Source organism: Pleurodeles waltl, chromosome 3_1 (genome assembly GCF_031143425.1).
Source record: "Pleurodeles waltl isolate 20211129_DDA chromosome 3_1, aPleWal1.hap1.20221129, whole genome shotgun sequence".
NCBI classification, from domain to species: Eukaryota; Metazoa; Chordata; class Amphibia; order Caudata; family Salamandridae; genus Pleurodeles; species Pleurodeles waltl.
The window spans coordinates 97,414,696-97,439,899 of NC_090440.1; the positions used below are offsets into that span (position 1 = coordinate 97,414,696).

The 25,204-nt window shown below is 45.2% G+C and overlaps 1 protein-coding gene across 2 annotated transcripts in view; it reads left to right on the forward strand.

Moving 5' to 3' along the window:
* PRMT3 (protein arginine methyltransferase 3) overlaps positions 1-25,204 on the forward strand; it is a 739,945-nt gene that overhangs the window by 65,021 nt on the left and 649,720 nt on the right. For both annotated transcript variants that reach the window (XM_069221933.1, XM_069221934.1), the window contains exons 5-7: positions 5,832-5,934; positions 6,997-7,150; positions 22,895-23,033. In XM_069221933.1, the coding sequence (XP_069078034.1) occupies positions 5,832-5,934; positions 6,997-7,150; positions 22,895-23,033 (396 nt within the window). The remainder of the gene's footprint in view (positions 1-5,831; positions 5,935-6,996; positions 7,151-22,894; positions 23,034-25,204) is intronic.

A 25,204-nucleotide genomic window follows, 5' to 3' on the forward strand; every position in this document is an offset into this window, starting at 1 on the left:
AGTCCAGTAGTCCCTGGGCCAGCCCAGTGGTGTTGGTCCCCAAGGCTACTGCCCCAGGCGCGAAGCCAGAACTCCGGTTCTGCGTGGACTACCGGGGTCTCAACTCAGTCACACGGACTGATGCTCACCCCATCCCCCGAGCTGATGAGATCGTGGACAGGCTAGGCGCTGCCAAGTTCCTGAGTACGTTTGATCTTACTTCAGGGTACTGGCAGATCGCCCTGACTGAGGGGGCTAAGGAAAGGTCCGCCTTTTCCACCCCTGACGGCCATTACCAGTTCCGGGTGATGCCGTTTGGATTGAAAAATGCCCCCGCTACCTTCCAACGGTTGGTTAACGGGGTCCTGGCTGGCAAGGATGCCTTCTGTGCAGCCTACCTGGATGACATAGCTGTCTACAGTTCCAGCTGGGAGGAACACCTGCTCCACCTCAAGGAGGTGCTTCAGGCCCTGCAACAGGCAGGCCTGACCATCAAGGCTAGTAAGTGCCAGATTGGGCAGGGTTCCGTGGTGTACTTGGGACACCTAGTAGGTGGTGGCAAGGTGCAGCCACTCCAGGCCAAGATCGAAACTATCAAGGCCTGGCAACCACCTCGAACCCAGACTGAGGTGAGAGCCTTTTTAGGCCTCACCGGATACTACCGCAGGTTTGTCAAGGGCTATGGTACCATTGTGTCCCCCTTGACAGAACTCACGTCCAAGAAGCAACCTAGGTTGGTGAATTGGACAGAGGCTTGTCAGAAAGCCTTTGACGCCCTGAAGGAAGCCATGTGCACGGCCCCCGTGCTCAAGGCCCCTGACTACTCCCAGGAATTTATCGTGCAGACAGACGCTTCAGAGCATGGCATAGGGGCAGTCCTAGCACAGCTAAATGAGGAGGGCCAAGATCAACCGGTAGTCTTTATTAGCAGAAGGCTATTACCACGGGAACAGAGGTGGAGTGCTATTGAAAGAGAAGCTTTTGCTGTGGTCTGGGCACTGAAGAAGCTGAGGCCCTACCTGTTTGGGACTCACTTCCTAGTTCAGACAGACCACAGGCCCCTCAGATGGCTCATGCAGATGAGGGGTGAGAATCCAAAACTTCTGAGGTGGTCCATTTCCCTACAGGGGATGGACTTTACGGTGGAACATCGCCCAGGGGTTGACCACGCCAATGCTGATGGTCTCTCCAGGTACTTCCGCCTTAGCGATGAGAGCTCCCAGGAGGTCGGGTAGCTCTCCCCACTTTCAGCTGGGGGGGACACATGTTAGACCTGACAGCCTTAGGGTAGTCACCCCTAACTTTTTGCCTGCCTCCCTCCTCTTTTTGGATACTGTTTTTGCTGGTTTTTAGACTCTGCGCACTTTACCACTGCTAACCAGTGATAAAGTGTATATGCTCTCTCTCTGTAAACATGGTAACTTTGGATCATACCTGATTGAACTATTTAATCTACTTATAAGTCCCCAGTCATGTGCACTCCAGGTGCCTAGGGCATATAGATTAAATGCTACTAGTGGACCTGCAGCACGGATTGTGCCACCCACTTAAGTAGCCCCTTTTCCTTGTCTCAGGCCTACCATTGCTAGGCCTGTGTGTGCAGTTTCACTGCCACCTCGACTTGGCATTTAAAAGTACTTGCCAAGCCTAGAACTCCCCTTTTTCTGCATATAAGTCACCCTTAATGTGTGCCCTGGGTATCCCCTAGAGCAGGGTGCTGTGTAGGTAAAAGACAGGACATGTACCTGTGTAGTTATATGTCCTGGTAGTGTAAAACTCCTAAATTCGTTTTTGCACTGCTGGGAGACCTGCTCCCTTCATAGGCTAACATTGGGGCTGCCCTCCTACACTGTTGAAGTGGCAGCTGCTGATCTAAAAGGAGCAGGGAGGTCATATTTAGTATGGCCAGAATGGTAATACAAAATCCTACTGACTGGTGAAGTCGGATTTAATATTACTATTCTAGAAATGCCACTTTTAGAAAGTGAGCATTTCTTTGCACTTAAATCCTTCTGTGCCTTACAATCCACGTCTGGCTAGGTTTAGTTGACAGCTCCTTGTGCATTCACTCAGACACACCCCAAACACAGGGTACTCAGCCTCACTTGCATACATCTGCATTTTGAATGGGTCTTCCTGGGCTGGGAGGGTGGAGGGCCTGCCCTCACACAAAGGACTGCCACACCCCCTACTGGGACCCTGGCAGACAGGATTGAACTGGAAGGGGACCTGGTGCACTTCTTAGCCACTCTTTGAAGTCTCCCCCACTTCAAAGGCACATTTGGGTATAAAACAGGGCCTCTGCCCTACCTCATCAGACACTTGCTGGAGAAGAAACCGGAACCAGAAACTACATCCTGCCAAGAAGAACTGCCTGGCTGCTCAAAGGACTCACCTGTCTGCTTTCTACAAAGGGCTGCTGTCTTGCTGTTGCCCTGCTGCCTTGCTGAACTCTTGTCTGGCTGTGAAAGTGCTCTCCAAGGGCTTGGATAGAGCTTGCCTCCTGTTCCTTGAAGTCTCAGGACCAAAAAGACTTCTTCCTTTCACTTGGACGCTCCGTGAGCCGAAAATTTCGACGCACAGCTTGTTTCGCGGCGAGAAAAACGCCGCACACCGACGCTGATCGACGCGACGCCCTCGGGACGATCGAGACTTCGACGCACAACCTCGCAAGGACAAAGCCGCTCGACTTTCCAGGAGAAATCGACGCGACGCCTACCGTGAGCGCGAAACTTTGACGCACGGCCTCGCAAGGACAACGCCGCCCGACTTCCAAGGAGAAATCGACGCGACGCCTGCCGTGAGACCAAATTTCCGACGCACGGCCTCGCAAGGACAACGCCGCCCGACTTCCAAGGAGAAATCGACGCGACGCCTACCGTGAGATCGAAACTTCGACGCGCAGCCCCGCAGAACGACGCGCAGCCGGAAAACAAGCAGGAGACTCCACGCACAGACCCGGGACATCTGGTAATCCCCGCGATCCACGAAAAGAGACTGTCTGCGCGCCGGAAAACGACGCCCGACTTCCCCGCATGGAAAAAGAACGACGCAAGTCTTTGTGTGCTGAGGAGAAATCGACGCACCCACCCTTTTTCCACGCATCTCTCCACCCGTGGCCCTCTGAGGAGATTTTCCACCAGAAACCAGGTACTTTGTGCTTGAAAGACACTGTATTGCATTCTAAAGACTTAAGACACTTTATATCACTTCCCTGTGATATTTCTACAATTTTCCATTGCAACTTTATTCTTTTTGACCTACAATTATCCTGATAAATATTATATATTTTTCTAAACACTGTGTGGTGTATTTTTGTGGTGCTATATGGTGGTATTGTATGATTTATTGCACAAATACTTTACACATTGCCTTCTAAGTTAAGCCTGACTGCTCGTGCCAAGCTACCAGAGGGTGGGCACAGGATAATCTTGGATAGTGTGTGACTTACCCTGACTAGAGTGAGGGCTTTTGCTTGGACAGGGGGTAACCTGACTGCCAACCAAAAACCCCATTTCTAACAGGGTCTTTTTCAATTTTTTTTTTTTTCTTTTTTTGCCTCATCTGAAATTTTAGATCCAGACTTTCATCCTTGGATACAAAATCTACTGGCGGCTTCCAGAGACACCTTGAGGCAGTTAAGCTTACCCTTTCCTGTAGCTGCTATGTTTTGTTTACAGCTGTCACAAAGAAAGACCCTCACACATGCCCTCATCACCAGCAGACTGGACTACGGCAACGCACTCTATGCCGGAATCAACAAAAAACTCACCTGCAAATTGCAAAACATCTAGAATGCCGCCGCCAGACTGATCCTCGACCTACCCCGACACTGCCACATCTCGCAACACCTATGTACACTGCACTGGCTCCCCACAGAGAAAAGAATCACTTTCAAGATCCTCACCCACGCACACAAAGCCCTCCACAACACCGGACCAGCCCACCTGAACCAGCGACTCAACTTCCACGTACCCCCACAGGGCCCTACGCTCAGGCCAGCTCTCTCTCGCTGAAGCATCCCTCATCAGGAAAACCAGAACAGGACGAAGCTCCTTCTCCTACCTCGCAGCCATCGCCTGGAATGCCCTACCCATCCACATCAGACAAACCACCTCCCTCCCCAGCTTCACAAAGGAACTGAAGACATGGGTTTTTTAATCCACCTCTCCGGTACACGTTAGCTCCCCCCACCCCCCATCAGCACCTTGAGACCCTAACGGGTGAGTAGCTGCGCTTTATAAACACTGATTGATTGATCACTTATGCTGGTTTCTTTCTTTTACCCTTCTGTCTGTGGTTTCCATCAATGCTAGAGTATATGGAGATTGGTCTCTTCTGTCATTTACACCATTCATTCTTAGAAATCCTCCCGATGGGTACCATCATTTGATATTAGGGTGCTCTCCTGATTTCCTAGATTGCTGTGGAGTCATAGGCCATATGGTTGAGACATGTAGATTCCTTAGAAAACTGTTGGTTGTAGGCACACCTGAGAATAATAGCTCCTAATAAGTCATAGCTGGTGATCAGCTCTTAGTCTCAGACCCACATAGCACCTGGGTGTGATATTTGTGGCAGTGAATATCTCGCAGTGACCTTTGTCATCTAGTCACCGGAAAGGCCATAGGTGCACATACTTTCATCTTTAAAATTGTGAATGCTACTCTGTGTTGAGTTTTTAGAATGACTCTTGCTTTCTGTAGTTTGCTAAACCTACAAACTACTCCAACAATCCTTTCATAAAGTATTTTTCATCTGGCGTAGACTATCCTTCTTTTACTATACAACCCAAGCTCAGTGTGGTGTGATGTCTTAAACAAATGCCTAATTTGCTTTCATTTACTCCTTTCTACATTCATCACCTACTCTGGCTAGAGTTTTTCAAAAACCAATACAGTGGGCAGGTGTATGCGCTACATAGTTTGGCATACAGCAAGGAATTTGTGGAGACAAAGGCGTTCGGGCCGGCGCATGCGTAGAGGATGTACCGTATGCTCAGACTAGTCTAGTGGCTACATCATTTAAGCAGTGTGTTGGAAACCAGTGGCCCATGACTCTTCAGCTGTTGTTGACCTGCCTTAAACTATCAAATTCGGAGCCACCGGTCTTGCTATTAAATTAAATATTTGTGGGCTTTACTAACAAAATGTTGTGATTTTATTAAAATCCTGGAGTGCAGACATATGCAGGGGCTAGTTGTTTGAGTGTCCTCCATGGCTGGTTTTAGTTTTATTGTTTATTTAAAATTTTGCTGGAGCTTTTTCTACCCGATTAGGGCTTGTGGGTCTTGCAGGATCATGATCTCATTGGTACTTGTATGTCCTTTTTTCTGTGTGCCTGGATACCAAAAGAGGATCACCTAGCTGTGAGGCGACACTTGCTTTATCCTACTGAAGCTATTGAGGGGCCCCCAATTTTTTCAGTTTGGTTATTTTCTTTAATTGTATAATTGGTTTGTAGTTTAGGTATTTTAAATTGAGAAACAATGTTGCTTACTGTTCACCTGTGTATATCTTTATAACATTGGAAATCATTCTTTTAATATTTAGTTCTGGTGCTGGTATGGGGAGTTTTAAACTCAACGGCATATTTCGCCATCAACTGGTTTACCTAGTTAACTGCCACATGCTACAAGACTAGTTACAAAATGTGATTGCCCCTTTGGTCTTTTAGTTTTTCAAACATTTGCCCTTACGTTGTTTGCAATTTAAAATAATGGCTACAAACTTACCAATAATACTGACACTATCAAAAAGACAAGAAATTAAACTACCACCTTATCAGTTGTTTTATTTTAATGTGAGAGTTTTTTGCTTTTGATCCTATTTTTGCAAATTTGTGTTTTTAAGAAATCAACTGCAGAGTATGTGAATTCTATATGTGGACCAGCTCCTTGGGATAAAGAAGAGTATTTAAAGCCGGTGACGCATGATGACCCCTTGCTCCAGTTTGGTAAGCTGCAGTAGCATTATTGAAGCAGTTTTGTTCTTTTGATGGTTCTGAGTGCATATTTATATGGTAGTTCCACATAATTAATGTTTTCCAGGAATGCTTACTGTTCATAAGGGGTTACCTGCTTCTCTTAGTTTAGAATATATGCTTAATGTGCATTTCATATGATGAGAGCTGATGAAATTGATAAAGTCCTTAAGTTTTCATCTTAATTTAGGTAGCCTGCATGGTTGTGATTGCCTGACAGATTGTCTTTTTGTGCCTTGGGTCACATGGCAGGCAGTCACTATTGTAAATTGTTTGGTTTAATTGCATGTTTTTGTAACAATATGGTTTGAAAAACAAATAGGGAGAAAGACATGCAGTTTAAAAGAGAAGACAGGGTAGAGGTTGGGAGTAATGAGTTAATGGTATTTATGGGTAAGTATTAAAGTGTTGGATTTAAAGTTAGGAGCGAGGGAATAGCATTAAAAAGGTAGGTCCAGGATATTGAGGTGCAGGGTGTGATGTTAAATGATAGGGTTTGGGGTAATGAGTTATATAGTTGGGGTTGTAGGTAAGGGTAAGTGTTTAGGGAGAACCTGCGTTAAGGGGAGTGATAATGGCTTTGAAAAAAGGGAATAGGAACATATGGCTAGACAAATTTGTTAAAATAGTTCATGTGCAACATTGTGCATTTTATCAGTAGCTTTCTTAATGGCTGAAGATTTACCTTGTGAAATACCCTCATTAAGGTTTCACATGTAGTATAGTTGAAGAACAGTATAGATACTTTGATTTTAACTTTCCTTTAATTGCGACTGTGGTAAATTACATGGAGTGGTACCTAGCATTGCCAGTCCTCTTTTTGATGTCTCTTTAACCCAAAGTAAACCTCTTCTGTTAGTGCTCTGCAGCTCTCATCTGCTTATATGTTACAGAAACTGGCAATACAATACATTTAAAATTGCCTTAGCGAATTCTTTCCTTTTGAAAAAATCCACATGGTAATGGTTTTTTCTTTGCTGTGAGTTGTCACAGCCGTGCCGGTTCTAGGATTGAGTTTTTCCCATGTTTTCCTAGATTTGGATGATCTTAGTGATGATGTTGCTGCTTTGCCACCTGATGGGTCTCATGGAGATGCAGCTCTTCTGGCACGCTTGAAACTTGCAGAGGAAAGAGCACTAACTGCTGAGGCCAACCTGGCCCTGGCAATGGAGGATATTCACAGAATGAGGTAGTTGAAACAATTATTGTTTAAACCGTAATGTTCCTAAAATCTTTTTTTTTTTTTTTTTGTCTGTCATACCTTTGAGGAAGTGCAGTGCATGTTCTTTATTCCTGGTGTACCGCCTGCCCATGACACTCGCATTTTAATTTAGGACTGGGTGGCTGTGCTGATATCTGGAGTGTCTGTTGTTAGGGATATTAAATAATTATGTTGATCTGAAGATCTTTGTTAATACTGATCACCCTATTATTGTGAATGGTTTCTTCTAGAACATGACAAGTGGAAACCAAGCACAAATGTAGAGAGAAATGTTTGGCAACCTAATTATAGACCACCACCGAACAACAACATTTTAATATATGCCTTTTAAGACTTTGTCTGATAACTTCCCAAGTGATCACACGCTGTGCATCATGGGAGACATGAACATTTGAGTCTATCGACCTTCTCACAGCTCGAAGCAATCCCTTTAACCTCCATCTTAGTGTCTTCCATCCCTTTACCCACCTATTCTTTTTACCAAATCCCATCCCTATTGTGCCCCCTCCTCTAATGCCTGCTGCCTTCTCCATACTGAGGTACTGGGTTTTTCAGAACCGGTACTGATCCGGTAACCCAGCGGTGCCAGGGTACACCCAAAGACTTCGGGTACTTTCCTGATTCAGACTACAGAAACTCAGAGTCTTCTAGGTGAAGTCAAAGATCGAATTTATTGGCTGCAACCAATTGACAAGTGTCCTAGAAGTACAACAGCACGATTTGTATGTTCTCAGGAGACTGTGTTTCAATGCAAAGTCAGGTTTCCTTATATACAGTTTTTTAAGCTTCAGGCAAACATTCTTGACATTTTGGTTGGTCATTCACATGTTTTCACTACAAAGGAAAAAACAGTGTCATGATGAAACCTCATATTTCATGTCATCCAACCCATAATAAATTACCCGGCAAGGCCTAGTATTTTACATCAGATAAGTGTGGACCCCTAATAAAAACAGGCACCTCCCCCTCGTAAAGTAAGAAGAAGAAAAGAGCAGGTGCAGGTGTGAGCAAGTTAGGCAGGGTGTGTGAGTGATAATAAGGGTTTTATGGCCTGGTGTGCCTTGATGCTATCTGATTCGGCCACTGGGAGAGGGACTGACCAAACAGGTTTGGCCTGAGGCAATGGTTCCAGCTTGCCCAGGTCAGAGAAAAGTCAATCAAGGTGTACGTGTCCTTGGAATCAAATCTGACTGTATTATAAGCCTATGTGAGGGCAACTTTTAAAAATGGCTGCCGTGTATAAAATGGGAGCCACGAGTGCAGGACGAAAATGGCGATTTCGAGGTGAAAACGCTGCTGGAATTGAGCGAAAATGCTCATGCTTAGTGTACTAGTCATTATCGGTCTTTTGATACTAAAATCGTACTGCTGTGGCAAAGTAAATTACATGGGTCCAGAATTTTTAGAACCACAAACCCTCCTTTTGCCCTTACATAGGTAATAAACCTATTCTCATGCTAATCTGAGTCCAGGTCTATGTTTATAAGGCCATGGAGATGTTGCTGGAGCAAAATTCTAGTACTTGGTAACTCTCTCTGGACAGGTCTCCTCGAACATGAATACCTCTAGTGATATGTCTTTTCATTGTAACATTACTCTTAGCCTCCCATAAACATCTTCTCTTTCATCTTTCAATCTCCTCCTTCATTACCTCACCCATCCCCTCTTCTTCTCTCCGCTTCCTTCTTTAGCTCATTTAGCCCACAATGTTCATTATCGCACTAGTGCCCGTCCCACGATCTTGCCGTCATAACCCTATTGCTTCTCCGTCTCGCCCTTGCCTTACCAGCATCCGAACCAGCCACTGTCTATCTTTATCATCCACTGCGTTATGAACCCTTCTTTTCAGTCCCCCTGTAGCACAACAATATTCAACTCTTGCATAAATCTATTGTGTCCTTTCGGCTCATCAGGCACATTGTAACCCCTTTTTTCCATCCTAATATTCATCCGTACGTACCCTTGTGATCAAATGTAGAAAGCACAGATGGTTTGCCACTCACCTTTTCTTCTTTCCCTTCCACCCACGTTCACCCCTATTTGTCTCCTCCCTCAGCCTTCCCTCTCTACAACCTTGAAACATTATGCCTTTTACACCTCCCAATCCCTTCCTTCCTACTTAAAAGCTAAACATCCCTTCCCAACATCCTCCCCAATTAACTGGTGAAGTACCTTTTCAAGCACAAAGAAGAGTCTTCCCACATGTCTTCTTCCACTTATCGGGCATCCACCTCCCTACCCCTCACCCCACCCTCTTCCAACACCTCTTCTTGGCCCCTACCATCTCTTCCTTCCAGTAAAAAAAATTCTGTCCTCCTCCCCTCACACAGCCCTGCACTTGAGATGCCTCATGATCAATGAGTACTAATTGAACAAGAGCAATACACGCATAGTTAACCTAATATCACACTAAGAACGGTACCTAGTCATTGTTGCTGGAAATTACGTTTCACTAGTAGTTCTAAGGCATCCCCAATTGGGATCTTATAAGAATCTGACAGAGGGAGCACCAGAAAATAATTTGCTTTACCCTTCAGTGAATTATCACAAAACTATACCTGAACACCACAAAGTACTATAGGGCCCGAAATATGTGGTAATGTGTCTTATATGGTGAAACCGTCACCCTTATATGCTTCATCATAGGGGTCCTCCTCACATTGATTACGTTGTACACCTATGTGGGCTGCTCCCCTTTTATGGGGCATTTCTTAGGGTCCCTATGTATATGTTTACTGTGGTTTAGGTGTCCTATAGAAGGGTACACAGGGGAAAGAGATGCTGGTTAAAACTGCCTACAGCTAGACCAAATTGCTTTATTCCTGTCTCCAGTTTGTAGAGTCAAAAAAGTGCATGGAATGATTCGACTCTGTTATGAGGTCGACATGTTTCAGGCCTACAAGAAGTGCCCTTATTAGAGTGATATGTATTTTATAGGACCATGATCTTTTATGTATGTATCTAAGTCCTGTCTTCTGATTTGTTAATGCCGCTAATTAAGGCGAAAATGACTAGACCAAGTAATTTCAAGGGTGACCAGTATGCTGAGAATACCTTTTGGAAACGAACACCATAAAAACAAGATTGCCATGTGGAACATAACTCTTGGTAGGTAATTTAACTGTAATCACTTCCTCTGGTCAGAGTTAGGTGTGGGTGGAACTTGAAGAGTTTCACCCCGTGGAATTCCGCAAAGTTACCTAAACTCTCCACGTGATTCTGTGGAGCTCCACGAGCGGTGGAATTCGGTATGTTGCACTGCTCACACTGAATTTTAGTGCCGGGAGCTTGTCCCGCGTTGTACAATTGGTGCAAACGGCACCACATGGTTTGCCAGAGGGCTCTACTTTTTTCTGCTGTTTGAGTAGATTTTCTACTTGAGAGGCAGCTTTCTCAACACGAGCGGTAGCAACCTGCCGCAACCACCTGCGTTGAGAAATCTAGGCTGGGGGAGGTCTAGCGCTCGATTGTCTCCCTGGCCAACTTAATGTTGGTGAGCCCTGCTGCAGAAAAAAATTCCATTGGCGGAGTTTTTACAGAACTCCGGTGCTCTCCGCTGGGGAAGCAGAGTTTACCATCCGCCCTAGTCATAGTATTGGAAATCGATCCGGTGTTTCCCTGCACACTCAAATTTAAAAGAACCTTATAGCATTCCACTTGTGAGTTTATGTCTCATAAAAATGTTCTTATGATCCATACCCAGCCTTCATACTTCAAAGCAAGTCCAAGCAGAGCACTCCATGTTATACGGTTGTCCTAGGTCACAATCTGTCCCTAAAAGAAGCAGCACATTGGTGGAACCTCCATTTCCACCTAAGCAGCAAATCGAATTTCTGAAACCTTATAGGCTGGTAGGTGTAGAAAGTTGTGGTTGTGCTTAGTATTACTGCATCCAGAGCCGGAAGACATTTTAACACATCACCACTAAACTGATGGAACTCCACTGGCTTTCATTGCCGACTCACACAATCCTCAAAACCCACTGCATCATCAATAAAGCCATCAAATCTGGCACACCCCCGGTATCTGGTGGACTAACTCACCAGCTCACCCGTAGCATCTGCAGCCAGGCCACCATCAGATGGGGCACAAAAAATAAGCAAAGTGTCAGGGCTTCTCTGTCTATGCACCCAAGATCTGGAATGAGATCCCTGCCCCCATCAGGGCCATCGAAACCCTGCTCAGCTTTTTGAAGAAGCTGAAGATACACCTCTATAAAGAACACAGCATCACAACACATCAGCAGTCCACATCTGCTTTCAGAATCCAGGTACTCCTCCAACCACTTGTTGACTGTATCTTTGCCTTTGTCCCTGTACAGTGCTCAGTTATCTTTTGGCTAGGCTTGCGCTATACAAATACCACATGTTTACACGCACACACTTAGAGGTAAACACACTTCATATGGTCACAGCTTGTGAGTGCAGCAACATACAATCAGGGAGCAAAGGATTTGCCCCCTACCATTTAAGAGACTGTGTGTGTGTCTCCTCTCCATAAGTCTTAAGAGTGTTTTAAAAGACCAACACTAGTAAATACACAGTCCCAGATAATACCTACACTAGGCAAGGAACTCATTACGCTATCAAAAGCAGGGGTATTGGGTATACATACACAGCAGATGTATAGAGGCAGGTGATTTTTTTCAGAGGGCCTACTAGAAACATAGAATAGTGGGTACTTGTCCACCAACCAAATCTCTGGCTAGCTGGCCCAGAATCAGCTGTTCATCCCCTAGATTTTACCAGAATTGCGGACCACATACAAAAATGCTGAAATAAGTTCCACAACTAATTTCCTTCCACTTTGTAACCAGGCAAACTGGATCCACCTCTGCTGGCTTCGTTCAAGAAGGCAGCACAGGACTAGAGGTCTTGATTGATTCCCCTGTTGCACATGCTGGGTCTGTCTTACAATGATGCAGACCACCAAAATAACTGTGGTTTGTGATGGATACATCTACTTGCAAATTCCTCAGCTGTTGAATATCCCCAGTGCATCAGCATTCCAACTTTTCTTGACAGCTCTCCCACATTGACAAGGACATCACAATGCCATGGTTCAGCACGCGACCTTGCTTGACGTCACTAGAGCCATAAGAAGCCCTCGCTGGTGTGCTGACGTCCATTCCCTTTTTTGTGCTCCTTTGACGCGTAACAGTTTTTTCATCGGCTCTCCATTGGGTCCGCAGTCTTTTGACTTTTTTTGGAATTGCAACGTTGTTGCAGGAGGAAATGTCACCACTCATGAAATCTGGGTTCAAGCCTTGCAGGGAATGTGAGTGTCAGGTGTTAATTACTGATCCTCAGTGTTTGGTGTTTGAGTTCAGACCACGACGTCGACGCCTGTCCATCATGTCAGAAGATGAATCACAAAGCGCTAAAGGAAAGGGAGGCGAAACTCAACATAGTCAAGGCGAGACAGGAGAAGAGAGGCCGTTGAAAGTCTTGTCCTCATTCGAAGTCACTGTCTCCCCACTCCCCTAAGTCAGCCAAGAGTAAACATAAGAAGAAGCGGCTTCATAGTTCCCGATGTCATTCTTCAAGAGATGAATCTCTAAAGTCAGTGTTGCCTCGTCCGAGGTAGAGTGCAGATCAAGATGAGGTGACTCTGGCTCCATCTCCGGTGGACTCTCCGACATCGTCTTGGAGACCGAGACCACCACCGACTTCGCCTGGACGTCTTGAGTCGGAGATAGGTACAGTTCATCATGTACCTCCTCATCCTCCTCGACAGGAGCAGGGGTATCCAGCTTTTCATGGCCCAGTATCTGATCCTTCAAACTTTTTGAATGCTGTGTACAGCATAATCAGCGGGTTGATGATTCAATCTGGTGCATCTGCAGACCCCATGGCTCCATTTTCATATTCCCTAGGAAGTTTTCCGGCGCAGTATCAGCAGGTGCCATTCATGCTCCTTATGCCGATGGCCAAGGTTTCCTGGCCAATTCCGGCACCAAGAAAGGCTTGTCCTTTGCAAGCTGAAGTTCAACAGGAATGACTATGCCAGTTGCCCCCTCTCCGACATCAGCTTCACATCATTCAACTCCAATTCTATTAATGTCTTCCACACAAGTGCAGAAGTCACTGGCGCCGTTACCTACGTCATTGTCGCCGATATTGGCTTCACCAACACTGTTGTTGAAGTCGAGACATAGATCTCACATGGAAGCCCAGAGGTTTCTTGAAGAGGAACAGTATGCTTTTGGAAAAGGAGAAATGGAAGAGGGAGAAATAGTGTCACTGGATCCAGATTTCGAAGGTTTAGAAGTGGCAAGTGGGTTGGACACTTCCCCAGAATGGGAATTGTTGTCTCCAAAGAGCACTGGTCCCCTGGAGGCCACATCTTACCATTCAGTGATATGGCTGATATGCTCGAACTGCCTCTTCCTTCAACTGAGCTAGTCTAATTTGGAACAGAAGTGCTGCATTTTACTTCGTCCACATCAGAGCCTTTATTACCTTTTTACGAAGCATTGACTGAGCCAATTCTAGAAATTTGGCAGAAACCTGTCATTCCCTGCAGTGTCCAGACCAATTGTGAGGAAGTACAAGCCTGCTCCAGGAGATCCTTTGTTTTTAACCATGCATCCTTCACCTGAGAGTTTGGAGGTACAAGCTTTCTGTTCGTCCAAGTTAACTCCTGGGTCTTTTCCGACATCGCCAGATGATAGGGAGAAATAAAGATGGAACAGTCTGCAAAAAAGTTGTTTTCTTCTGGTAGCATGGCTCTGAAGTCAACCAATGCGACATTTTTGTTGGATTGGTACATTCATGCTTTGATGGACTCAGCCAAAACACTGATTCCAAAATTACTGGAGGATGTTCAGGGTCACTTTTCTGAGCTGCTTAACGACGGCTCGGCCGCTGCTCGCCAGGTAATTCAGTTGGGCCTAGATACGGCTGACTCAGTTTGCGACAATGATGGGGACTTCAGTTGCTACAAGGAGACACGCATGGCTGAGAGGGTAAAGATTCTCGCTGGATGTGCAGAACACCTTGATGGATTTTCTTTTTGATGGATCAAGACTGTTTGGTCCCAATCCGATTCTGCCTTGGAGAGATTCAAGAATACCAAGGCAACAGTAAGATCTTTGGGCCTTCGAACGCATCCCAGAGATTATAGGCAGTTCGGAGGTTCCCTGTGTTTGGCAGGAACTTATCCTTTTGAGGGCGGCAGCAATACCAGCAGCAAAAGCAGAAGAAGTTATAAGGGGTGGGGCAGAGGTAGACAGCGAGGAGCTGCCCGTCAGCCATCCTCCTCCTCGTCTTCCTCCCCGGCCAACGTCACAGGAAAGCAGCCCTGGTAGCCCTGTCTTAGAGCATGCATTGCCGGTGGTAGGACAGATGTCCCAGTTTCCACCACAAGGGAGATCCATACCATTGGATTAGTGGGTTTTAAATATTGTAGAAATTTGGTACACCCTACCCTTCTGAGAATTTCCCCCACCCCTTCCTCCCCAACAAGGTTTTTGTTCCGAAGACCATCTTCTGCTCCTTCAGTAGGTGGTCCTATCCCTACTCTAAAAGGGCGCAGTAAAGTTGGTTCCAGAGCAGGAACTGGGTCAGGCATGCTATTCCCAGTGCTTCCTGATTTCCAAAAAGGATGGTCGTTTAGTTCCGATCCTAGACATCAGGATTTTGAATTGGTTCCTCAAGCAGTAAAAGTTCAAAATGCTGAACCTAGCACAGGTGCTTCTTGCGCTGGAGATGGAAGGCTGAATGGTCTTGATTGATCTGCAGGATGCGCATTTTCACATCCCCACTCTGCAATCGCAGAGGAAGTATCTCCACTTCATGGTGGGGCCTCAACATTAGCAACACAAAAGGATGATGGACGGAGTGCTGAACAATGCAAACACTTACCCCCAGTCACAGATCTGGGTTTAATCCAGTGCTCTTTTTCTCACCATTCCACCCCAGTCTGGACCCAGTCATATGCAAATCAGTCTTGACCCTGTTCCTCATGGGAACAGTCTAGCCAGAACTGCCAGGTATCGGCAAAACCGCGCAAAGTGGGTTGCGACGTTATCAGCCTCCGTCAGTGGGTGTTGCGTGTCGTTCTTCCAGCTACGTGCGTTGATTTTTTTCAGCCGCGATGCCGGTGGAACATCGATTTCTGCAGGGAAGCCGGTGGCGCATTGTTTTTCAGCCACGTCTCGTAAGGTGCGTCAATATTTTCCCTGCACAGCGGTCTGTGCGTGGATTTTCAGTCTTGGTCTGCCAGCTTCACCTGTCAAGGCCCCAGGACCTGAATAGGGCACCACTTAGCAGGGCAGGAGTCTCAGCAGAGAGTCCAGGTGCTGGAAGGGGAAGTCTTTCATGGCCCTGAGACTTCAACAACAGGAGGCAAGCTCAGGACAAGCCCTTGGAGATTTCTTCCCAAGCAGGAATGCACAACAGAGTCCAGTCTTTGTCCCCTTTCATCAGGCAGAAGCAGCAACTGCAGGATAGCTCCACAAAGCACAGTCACAGGCAAGGCAGCACTTCTCCTCAGCTCTTCATCTCTCCTCCAGGCAGAGGTTCCTCTTGATGTCCATAAGTGATCTAAAGTCTTACTTCAAAGGAAAGTCTCTCTTGTTTGTGAAATTCTGCCTTGCCCAAGCCAGGCTTTAGACACACACCAGAGGGTTGGAGACTGCATTGTGTGAGGGCAGGCACAGCCCTTTCAGGTGTAAGTGATCACTCCTCCTCTCCCTCCTAGCACAGATTGCTCATCAGGATATGTGGGCTACACCCCAGCTCCCTTTGTGTCACTGTCTAGAGAGAGGTAGCCCAACTGTCAAACTGACCCAGACAGGGAATCCACAAACCGGCAGAGTCACAGAATGGTTTAAGCAAGAAAATGCCCACTTTCTAAAAGTGGCATTTTCAAACACACAATCTCAAAACCAAATTTACTAAAAGATATATTTTTAAATTATGAGTTCAGAGACCCCAAACTCCACATGTCTATCCGCTCCCAAAGGGAATCTACGATTTAATCATTTTTAAAGGCAGCCCCCATGTTACCCTATGAGAGGGGTAGGCCTTGCAACAGTGAAAATCGAATTTGGCAGTATTTCGCTGTTAGGACATATAAAACACATTAGTATATGTCCTACCTAAAACATACACTGCACCCTGCCCAAGGTGCTACCTAGGGCCTATCTTAGGGGTGCCTTACATGTAGGAAAAGGGAAGGTTTAGGCCAGGCAAGTGGGTACACTTGCCAAGTCGAATTGGCAGCTTAAAACTGCACACACAGACACTGCAGTGGCAGGTCTGAGCCATGTTTACAGGGCTACTAATATGGGTGGCACAACCAGTGCTGCAGGCCCACTAGTAGCATTTGATTTACAGGCCCTGGGAACCTCTAGTGCACTTTACTAGGGACTTACCAGTAAATAAAATATGTCAATCATGGATAAACCAATCAAAAATACAATTTAAACAGAGAGTATGTGCACTTTAGCACTGGTTAGCAGTGGTAAAGTGTTCAGAGTTCTAAAGCCAACAAAAACAGGTCAGAAAAAAATAGGAGGCAGGAGGCAAAAAGATTGGGGATGACCCATCATAAGGAAAAAAGTCCAACAGTCCCCTATAGTGTTGAGGTTTATTAAGGTATCTACCAACGAGTATCCTCCCACTCTGTTCATTACGCCTCAGTGAGATCCCAATTCAGTTCTTACTTACATCCCCTTTCGTCTTACCAAAACATTACTCTGTTTGTTCCTTCTGAGCAAGATAGGTTACTGAAGCAACTCACTAGTTGTTCAATAGTGAGAATGAGTACTAAGAAAACCATATTGGTCCACTTGTCTGTAAGAACCCTTTCATGACGTTCATAAATGCTCTACTATATATAGCTTCCAGCTTCTAATCAGCTGCTTATCAGCAAAACAGGGCAGAGCAACTTTATAAATTACAGATTCTGGTTTTAAAGTTATAAATGTCCTACCCCCTAGTTACCCTCCTCGAGTGCCTTCTCACAGGCTTCACTCTGTTATTCTGAATCTTGTTGTTTCCAAACCACTCTGTGGTGATATACAATGCTGCTCTTTCGAGCTACTCTTGACTGTGCCTCTGTAATCATACTGAGTTACTTAGTCTAACTCTGCGTCTTCCTTGTATTTTGTCTTTCAATCAACAACTATTATTCCACTAAGATACAAAAAACAGCTACCACCCAAACTGCATGACCATTTGTCATGGTTCTTTGGCAATGTACATTTCTTGCCGAAATGCTTAACCCTGGCTCCATAAATATATGCATTTTTGATCCTTTGAGAGAACGATTTTGTGTTGACATCTGCAGTTTGCGCACCAGTGTGAGAAACGTGGGAAGTGAGGTAATCAACACATTTGTGAAAAATGCTGTCCCCATATGATCACGTTTCCAGTGGCCCTGCCTATACTGCTGCTTTAAAAGGAATGGACCTTTGCTAGGAAATGCTAGTTCTCTTCCAATAAGCGAAAGAAAGTCTAGGTAACCTAAACATTAAAGCTAGTGGTTTCCAAAATGTTCTTTTTTTTGTTGGAAGTACGTGGATCCCGGTCACTCAGCGAGATCTACTTATAGAAACCCCAGAAGAAGAAAATTGCAGCAACAGCGGGTGGTATGGCTGGCCACAGACTGATGGTGAATTGACCATATGCTTATTCTTTGAGGTTTGCATATCTCGGTGCCTCATTGAAGTAGCTGTATTTTGTTGCTTTTCCTGAAAAGCGGAGGCCAGGCAGACAAAGAAGTACTCAAAAACTTCTAGGATTGACTTTTTAAATTCTTTTTACAAAATCTTTAGAAACCTATATTTTGGGGTTGTTGCTACAGTGTCTACATGGAGAGGGATTAACAATAAGGACATGTTAGTACCTACACATGCGACTTGCACACATTCTCAGTAGAGGTGGTAGGTACTGAAAGACTGGTACGGCATGCTTGGGATTGTTCCAGCCCTTCTGACTGGTGGCAAAGCAGCCAGCAAGAACAGACCAAAGATGCTTCAAAATAATCAGTAACGTGATCTCAGGACAGAATGTCACAGACCTGCTAACTTTGAGAATAGTGTTTCCATGTGAGAGGGGCAAAGCTTTGAAGGGGTGGGGTCTTCAGTGGAGGTATAACTGAAGCCCTCACCACCTGGCCAAACATGGAGGGGAATGGTAAGGAGAGGGACAAGGCTTGCCAGAGTGCTTCTGGGCCTGCCGATGACATCCTGGGGAGCTTGTGAAACCCCTTATGGCTGCAAGGGTCTCCAGCTTTGTGTGTGCACCATGTGATCTCTGCTCTGCGCCGGGAGACTGTGTGAAGAGAGACAATATTGTGTGACATACGGTTGCCCTGTGCGTGTTCGCGGGTCTGTAGACAGAATAGCTGGAGGCAGTCTGTCCTCCCTGGACCATTTTGCTCCCCGGGGAGATGCCTGCAGCCTGAACCCAATATTTTTTTCATACTCGGGCACCAAATTCCCCTCTTCATTTTGGTCCACCTGCCAAGTAAATTTTGAATTATGATGCGAAACAAAACCTGCCCTTCGCGTGGACTGAAGAAATGTCTGGATTCTACTCCATGTGCTTTTTGAAGGATAATTTCACCCAACGTAATAACAATACCGGATCATTTAAAGTGATATCAAATATTGTGTAAACTAATCTCTGTGCAGAGGGGGGTCACGTCTGTATATGTGTAACTCTACCTACTCCCAAAGACACATTTTCATACAATAGATGCTTTTAGAACTATTTCAGGCAGTGCAAATCACTGGTGAGGTTTGAAAGCTTCTATTGCTGTTGTCCATGCAATAACTTTTCTTTGAGTGAAGGAAGCAGTTCTCTTACAAAGAGCCTTCCCTTACTCCTTTCTTTATGTTCACGTACGCTGAGAAGGGTCCATGGCCAACGCCTCCACGCACCTTACAACAGCACTTAGGAATTGGTATTGTGCAGCTGAACCTTGGAATCATGTTGAAGACAGAACTCCAAATCAGTATTCTTTTTAATGTGCATTTTTCTTTTTTGATTTTTTCTTTTAGATAGTCATCCCTATTTTACGGTTTGTTTTTAGGGGTTCCAGTGCTCGTTCCTTGCAGCACTAGCTAACAGTTGATACATTCCTTACACAGGTTCCAGTAGTGTTTCTGAAAACCACCACTGCTAATGTTTGCTCATTTCCATTAATCCTACCATGCAGTTGCTTATTGATCTCTCATTCAGCCATCCACTCACTCACACAGTCGTTCATATTGCCCATTCAGCCATGCAACCTATCTCTCAACCACATACACTGCATCACTAATTCATTCAACCATGCTCCCAATTATAGACCCACACATTGGATCATTCCTGTACTCTCACAGTCACCCACCCACATAACAGGACACACATGCAAGCTAATCAACCGAGAACATTTTTTTCTGATAAAGTAAGCAAGATCTGTTGGCTTTGCTACTACTTTTTCTCGTTTAATTTCCTTTTGGTATGAATGAATGTTGTAAACTGAATTCATTAAGCCAGACCTAACAGTGGCAACAGTGAGAACTCGTAAGACATTCATTAAATGTATTTCAATGAAAAATTAAACTTGCTGCCACACCGTCTGTGATTAACAAACAAATGTTGCAGCTACTCACAAAGCATACATCAGGCATAGGAGGAACTGAAACAATAAATATGAGTTGGTGCTTTCAGAACCCAAAGTAGACCAAAACAACATCAACTCTACATATCAGTATTACAGTTCCATGACACAAGCCGCATTTAATGGGATGGTGGCAGTTCTGATCTGTGCAGGTGCAGCACTCTCATTCAGTTCGTCCTATAGCAACAATTAATAGCCGTCAATCAAAACTGTATCTCATTTACCTTACTGGCTAAAAGGAAATGCTGAGTCAGCCTTGCAGGAATAGCTGTTGTAAATGTTATGAACAAAAGGGATGTAGTCACAAATAGTATATTACACTCCTAGTATCATAAGGGATTTTAACTCTGACCAGTAATTTACGGAACTGGTCAAGAATACCTAGAAAGGGTGGTGTTGTGTCGGACTGACACATAAAATGGAGTTTTATATGGTTGAATGGAGCACATAACTACAGGAAACTTAAGGTTACTCAAGACCTAATGTAATTATTTATTATAACGAACATTATGTGTTATTTTTTAGTTTTATAATTTCTGCCAGCAGAGAAATATATTTATTTTTAAAGCCCACTGGAGCCATAAGTGTGTCATGGTGCTCGAAAACTAAATACACAGCCAGGCAGGGGACTAACACGAGTCAGTGAGAATGAGGCAAACGAATAAGGAAAACAAGAGAATAGTCAATGCTTTCCCAGAGAGTCTGTGATTGGAGGATGACTGCAAGGACTAGTGAAGCTGATTCCAGGCCGAGGGACTTGCAAAGATCTTCATCCACATCTTGATATATGATATGATATGATATGATATAAGGTATTTTTAAAGCACATTGTCACTCATGCCTTAGCGTCTTGTGCATCTAATGTATACAATTCAGAGCAGAACAAGTGACTAGATCACAGTATCCTAAGTGGGACGTTTGCTACCACAGATTCAGACATGAAGCTGTATTCAGTTTATAGTAGGCCTGATTCAATGAGAAGAGCGCTTTCAAATACATCCTCTGCTTAACTGAGAGTGAGTGCAGTAAGCACACCGTTTCTGACACATGAGAGATTTGCCGAGGCCACAATCCAGCCACCACCTCGTTGCTGCTTTTGAATCTGGTCTCTTGGAGCCCTAAATGCAGAGCAGTGGCGTGACTGAGGAGCAGTAGAATGCGTGCTTCAAACACTTATGCAGTCCACTGCTCAGGGCTTTACAGCAAGATTTTGTGCAGGAGTAGAAGATAGCAGAATGACCCGACCTTATGGATCTGGCTAACAAAGGAGAGATCATTAGCAAAAGCCACTCCAGGGTTTTTAACCTAGAGTAGAGGCACTGAAGTGGGACCTGGTCAAGTGGGTCAACAACTATAGTATGAGCAGGGAGTCCCACCTCCAATGGTGAGGCTCTCCTCTTCCTCAAATACATCTTCTATCAGATCAGGCTGACGTTATAGGCCAAGTTATGGAGACCTAGATGTTCCGGCAGTATGATAAAGCAAGATAAGGCCCGCTTAGTGCCTCCCTTTTGAGATGGGGGCTCTTAGTGGGCCCTATCATTCTTTACCACAGCAGGGTACAGGTTACACAAACATTAGAGGCCAATCTTCGCAGTAGTGTTTAACACCCTAATATCTTAAAATATTTATTCTGAAGCACATTCATTTAATCATCAAAATACGCTTTTCAGTGCATTAAAATACATTCATTTTGCTATTGTGTAAACCATTTACATTTTAGAAGTTTACATTTCCCAACACAAAAGAGTTTCCTTCCCAAGATAAAACCTTACATTAAAAATGTGGTGGATGTCCTGTGTACAATATAACAAGTGCATTATAGCAAAAACACTAGGTACAGCGGACCGGACATTCAAGTATTTTGACAGAGGGCCCTGTCAAACCTTAAATAAGGCCGCATGTTTGTCCTGAAATACTAGCATTTCATTTTAGTAAACACACGTTTTGTGTCTAAACATCGATTTGCCATTTTCATGAAGTATTCACGTATACCACACATGGTCAGACTCTGCATAGCATAGTCATGTATCACTATCTCATACAATGGATACACAAATCGTGCCAATAATTACCTTCATTATACCAGTGCCAGCATTATACCAGTTTTGGGCATCATCATATCATGGCTGAACGCAATATGTAAAGAATTACGTCTATTATGCCAGGGTTATATTAGGCGTGGGCACCTTCTTGCCAAGGATGCCAACAAATGCCCGAGCCTCATTATATGAGGTGTGGGCAGTATACATTAGAAGCTGCCCACTACATGGCAATGATTACTACAACATGACAGTGATTCCCACTATTGTGCTAGGGATATCATGATACCAAGCGTCCACTTTATCATGTCATGGATGCAGACAATATTGCAATAATGACAACATTATACTGGGGCAGAGACTTTAGAGATGTCCACAATATTCCCACTTTGACCCCTGTGTAGCTCAACTCCTTGCCATGTGCTGCTCAGGCCTTGACCTGCTCTCTCCCGGACCCTGCACTGATCACCCACATTAGCTCCGGTCAGACTTTCTCCTACGCTCCCCCAACCCTACCGATTCTTTGACCCTGCTCTTTCTTCTCCCTGCCTCTTGGGCACCCCGCTGCTCATGCATTCCTTACTGTGGACGTGTTAGGACAGTGATAAGGCCTTTAAGAGTGACAAGTGTTACTGGCTAAACGGCTGGGTGTAAAAACGCAAAACCTGAGCGGGATTTATACCCTCCACCCCTCAAACGAATTCTGATGTTGGACAAGTGCTTACATTCCCTTGTTTGAGAATATTCATATTGGAGCGCTTTGAAAAATGTATTAACCCTATCGAGCACTATAAAAGTGGGCCACGAGCCTACGGTGTCGTTTTGTTATGCTTGCAACGCACGGCATTGTAAGAATGAAGTGCATGGCCTGGCATGCGTTGTGTCGTGCCTTGCGCCGGCAGAGGGCGCCTCGGCCTGCTTTGCTGGAGTTTGCTTTTGCTGCAGTCAAGCCTCTGTCTGCACCCCCCAACCCCCCCTTTGTTTGCCTCCTTTATTCTCTTTTCATAGTTCACTAAGTTTGTCTCAAGGGTATGTTTCAAATTGATTGCAGACACTTTGCGCAGGACTTTGTGATGAAGGCTGATGTCGGGAGCAGCTCGTCCTCTGCGGTGGCGGCCCTGCGTGACGACGAGGACGGCGCCTACTTCTGCTCCTACAGCCACCACGGGATCCACGAGGAGATGCTGAAGGTCAGGCGCGGGCCGGGCTTTACTGCCGGTAACGCGGAGGGGGAGTAAACGCCAGCCCCCCCTTATCACTCTAGCGCATTGCTGCAGTGCGCCTGCATTTTTAACCGCCTCTGTGCCGGGCAAGGGAGGCGGAAGACATCCCAGCCGCGTTGTACCGAGGAAGGCGTCGGAGTCATAAACTGCAGATGCGCGCACATGATGCGAACACAAAGTGGTGGAGGCTCTCGGGGGCGTGGGCTTTACGTGGATTGCACTGCAGTAGGGACGTGCGCTGCAGCAGGAGTCGCAGTAGGCGGCTGGGGGGCTGCATGTGACGTCTGCTTTCCCTCCACGTTTAATTCTCCCCACCCTACTCCGCAGTATGTGAATTATGGCCTCAGATCCCACACACTGCAGTGACCTTGAACATCAGTGGTAGCTGGAAAAAAAACACTGAGGGCTGGACTGCGAAGGAATGGGTTTGGTGAGCTTGAAGTGGGCACCCCACCAAATACTGATTGACCAGTGTTTGAGACTGCCTTTTTGCACCAACTTTAGGCCTTGGCAGCTTCACGCTGCAATTAAGGGATAAGTGAAGAATGAGAGCTGAGGTTGCATCTGGGTCAGACTTGAAGGACATGTTCTAACAGACTATGGCACTGGGCCACAGGCCAGTGGTGGTCAGGCGCCATATTCCAGCGGGAGAATACCCACATTAAGAACACCGGTTTCGTAAGCACCACATACATTAATCAGTGCCCTTACAAGGTCTCATTGTACCAATGATCCCTGCGTGGTAGGACATCAGGCCCGTTTTGCAGTTTTAAAAGGCAAACAACTTTTCTTTGAGGGTGAATTCCTATTTTGAGGGTCATTACTCTTGAATTCAAATACAGTGTTAAGAAAAGGAGTTTGCTGAAAAGTAGTTTGCTGTGACATGCACATACGTGTCATTCACAATAAACAAGCATTTCCACATGCACTGGAAAAGGACCGTATCATATCATGGTAGTAAATGACCTACACTTTCCTGAAGGTGAACTTGGGGTTTTGAGATTGGACAGAACATATGACCTACTGGTCCGTACATGAACAGTTCTTTTTTATTGTATTTTTATTGCATGCAGGGCTAACATTTGCAGACCAAGGCCGCCTCACAGTTCCATAATAGCATTTATGTAACAAAGCTTTCAGGTTTCTAAGTTCATGCGGTAGTAGCTCGCCCATGGCAGGTAGTTTTCTTCACATTTTGGGATTTGTAGCCGTGTTTATTTCATGATAACATAGGGAAAACAAGAAATAGAGGGGAAACGTTAAAGCTGTAAACATATTGTAGACATTTCAGAAATTGGACCTAGTAAGTATTGAATTAATTGTTTCAATCCTAAGGCCGAGAGAGCCAGAATTTAAGGATAACCAACAACTATGTAAATGAGGTCCGATACAGTCATTGTATCGAATGTGAATTCTCTGATCTTTCTGGATCACCTTTGTTCCCCTCTAGAAGAAGCCTGTGTATTAGTGGTTGATTTAAAAAGATGCATATGGAAGGGTGATCAGGGAGACCTTGAACAAAAGTGACTTCCCTCCCTAACGTGCATTGAAGCCTCATAGCTTTGCACATCAGTACTCCTCATCCCTTCACGCCTTCACTTTGTAGTGTGCATCGGTATTTCGTACACCTCCATTCTGAAGTATATGTCAGTACATCCCACACCTCGATGCCTTAATTCTGAAGTTTGTAGCAGTACTTTGAAGCCCTCCATCTCTTTGCTGTGATATATATGTATGTCAGTACTCCACACCCCACTATACCTTTACTAAGAAATGTGCTCTGGTACTCTACACACCTCCACCCATACCTTCGCTTTGAAGTGTTCATCAGTGTTCTACACACCTCCATACCTTCCCTTGGTAATGTGCACCAGTACTCTATGTACACCTGTATCTTCACATTGAAGTGTGCATCAGATCTCCGTAGCCTCCACTCCTTACTGAAATGTGGGTCATTACTCCACACCTTAGCTCTGAAGTCAGCACCAGTGCTGTATATGACTCAATACATTCACTCTACACTATCCATCATTAGTCCTCAACCCATGAAGTCTGCAATCTGACAGTCTGCTTCAGAAATCCTGAACACTGTTTTTTGTACTGTGCAGTCCTCCTCAATCTTGACCCTTGATACCTGT